General features: G+C 30.5%; 1 protein-coding gene across 1 annotated transcript; it reads right to left on the minus strand.

Annotated features, from left to right (window-relative positions):
• Window positions 1-8: 8 nt before the first annotated feature.
• Window positions 9-3,040, minus strand: LOC111031609 (nucleolar transcription factor 1-A-like). The gene is made up of 2 exons (XM_022311639.1): window positions 2,771-3,040; window positions 9-2,243 (listed from the first exon to the last, which is right to left on the minus strand). Exon 2 carries the CDS (start codon window positions 1,642-1,644, stop codon window positions 121-123), a length of 1,524 nt encoding a protein of 507 aa, XP_022167331.1. The 5' UTR covers window positions 1,645-2,243; window positions 2,771-3,040; the 3' UTR covers window positions 9-120.
• Between the last annotated feature and the right edge of the window lie 21 nt (window positions 3,041-3,061).

Here is a 3,061-nt window from a genome sequence, read left to right on the forward strand (position 1 = left end):
TTCATCAGACATATACAAAGTCGTTTACATAGTATTAACATAAGGTATAAAGTATGTACGGTATTTATTTATTTAATTTATTAACAAAATTAAAAAAATGTATTATTTTAAGTTTTAAGTTTAAAACTGGTCATGGTTATTGTCTTCATTGTCTTCGTTGCTGTCATTATCTTCGTCATAATCATCATCATTATCGTTGTCGTTATCATCATCATCATTATCGTTGTCGTCATCATCATCATCATCGGTATCTTTGGCATATTGAAGAGAGACTCGGATATCAGGTGATTTTAGTAATGCGAGTGCTTCAATTGGCATTGATTGTGTTTTTTTCTTCAGTAATTTTCTTTTACTTGAAATTACTGGATCTGAACTTAATAAAAATAAATTTAATATATCTAAATTAGTTTTTTCACGACTACATTTCCTAGAGTTATGCTCTCGATATCTTTTGAAATCTTTATTTCGCGCTTCTTGGGCTTCTTCAGTTAACTGTCCTATTGGCAACAAAGCCGATTCAATTATCTCTGGTCCATGTATAAAAAACTTGTGCATCGTGGGTGACATATTATACCACGGATACTTCTCAACAAAATATTTTGCAGTTTTATACGTGTATTCCCGAAACTCATTGATTTTTATTTCGTGTCCACTTGCTACTACTATCATTACTATATGTATTTTTTCTATTATTTCTACGTCTAATTTTGTGATTTCAGCAGATATTTCTGAATTTTGGAAAAAACGTCTGGCTGTGTTCCCATCATTAGAATTTCCAAATCCTGGTTTGGGTTTATCTACAAGTAATCCTAATTTGTCTTTGAATTCTTTTTGAATTCTTAACTTATTTTCTGAAACAATTTTTTTTTCCACATCTCCTCTAGCTTGCCATTTTTTAAGTGGTAATTTGTAAGACAAATGAAGGAGACATTCGAAAAAACGAATCCACCCGTGTAAAACTGATATCCCAAAAGATAAATTATCAGTTTTTACCTCTCGTTTAACCATTTCATCAATTAAATTAAACTGTTTCGATGTTGCACCACACAAGAAACATTTAAGTGTTGATGACGTATCAGTGAGTACATTACATATTTTCCCATCAACCATTGCTAAAATCAAATTGTGAGTTACAATAAATGATTTGTTATCAAAAGTCACAATACTATTTATTAACTTATTTATTTGACTCTGAACTTTTTCTTTCTCAGCTATAGATGTATCTGTAGATTCTTTTATAAACTCAATTTTTATAGGCCTACAATATCTAGTTGATGCAGGACGTGGGTTTTGCCATATAATTTGGTCACCGTTTACCAAGCGAAGTGGAACTATACTTGTAATAAATACAGCCGAATCACTGGCTTCGGGACTACAAAAAGCTTGTTTATATGAACTATGTCCAGAGCTGCCATCAAAGCCCCATTTTGAATACAAAACGAACTTATCTAATTCATTTTCTTGGAGTAAGACAATAACAGGCTTTTGCACTAAAAATAATCGTTCTACTGTGTGATCAAGTAATGCTTGTAAAGAAACTTCTGCGTTTGTAGAAGTTACTTGTATGTTTTCTGGTTTTGGATAACACTGTTTTTTACTTTCTTGTACGACTTTGTATGATGGAAATTTATCTGGGGCACTCATGCGAATAATATTGTACTGATGTCTAGATAGCTTTGCATCTACTATAACAGCTAGAGCATCTTCACCCGATAGTTATTTAGGTGCTTGTGCAGACTGCTTCTTAAATACTTTTCTATATCTACTTGCACGTGTGGGGGTGGATGTAGTTATTTCCTTCAGTAACTTTGCGGCTTCAACTTGTCCCGATGCTCTTAAGCTCATCTGTGTTGCATGACTTAACACATTAACAGACGTATTATTTCTCAGTTCTTGAGTTATTTTCCGCTTGTTTCGTTCACTACTCATCTCAAATGCCACTACTGGACGACCACGATTATTCTGGTTATTTAAAGATATAAATTTAATAGAAGCATTTAACCAGTTTTTATTTTCTATAATAAATCGTTCTTCCACTCTATGTGCCTTTTCCCAACGAGATTTATATTCAGATTTGAAATAAGACAATTTTTTTTTCAAATCATTTTGCTCACAGTTTTTCACTCGTTTTTCTATTTCGATTTTTATCAAATTAAATTTTTCATCAATAGTCTCACATCCAGAACTTTTAATTATATCATATAATTTTTGTCTGGATATCAAAACAGTGCTCGAATTCATTCCTATACAAATATTTTTAAACTAATTATGACGTTTGTATTCATCAACATAATATTTCTATAGGTACCTACTATCAAAATTAGCAATAAATAATACAGACATGAGATAGTACATAAATAATGTGTTCAAAAAGTTTGGAAATGCTTTAATTACTATTTGTGTATTTTAATGCATACACAGAAAAATAACATATAACACTGCTACACCTTTGTAAGGTAACATTATTAATAAACTCATTAATTATAGTAAATAAAGCAATTTTTTTCATGTGAAATTGGTATAGGTCGTCACAGTTAGAATTTATTTACACGAAATGGGGCAAATATGGGCAACATTTTTTTTAACAAAGTAATAGAATACTCTATTAAGTAATATATTTTGCAATTTGTATTGCTTGGAAAGCCTTGGAAGTGAACTTAAATTATATATCATTTTCGTGTTACAAATATATTATCATTATTATTAGTTATCTAGGTAAATATTATGTATAACTCGGTAAAACGTGTATATTAAACGTAACGTAACTTACCTGTAGCTAATGGTTCCATAATAAATTGAATTGAATACACAAACAATCGCTAAGTTACAGAAAAAAACTAAAATTTAAAATAATATTATTCTGTTGGATTTACACAGTAACACTGTGGACTTATTTTACGACTGCTGAAACTAAATCAATTTAAGCCACAACACGTACACTAAACCGGTAAACTATGCAGTATGAACTCCATTATTGATATATATAATAATTCGATAAGATAAGTAAAATTTGATAAATGCTATTTTTGCCAGCTTTCGATGTTAATTGCCCCACTGTGCG

This window comes from Myzus persicae, unplaced genomic scaffold, assembly GCF_001856785.1.
Source record: "Myzus persicae strain clone G006 unplaced genomic scaffold, MPER_G0061.0, whole genome shotgun sequence".
NCBI classification, from domain to species: domain Eukaryota; kingdom Metazoa; phylum Arthropoda; class Insecta; order Hemiptera; family Aphididae; genus Myzus; species Myzus persicae.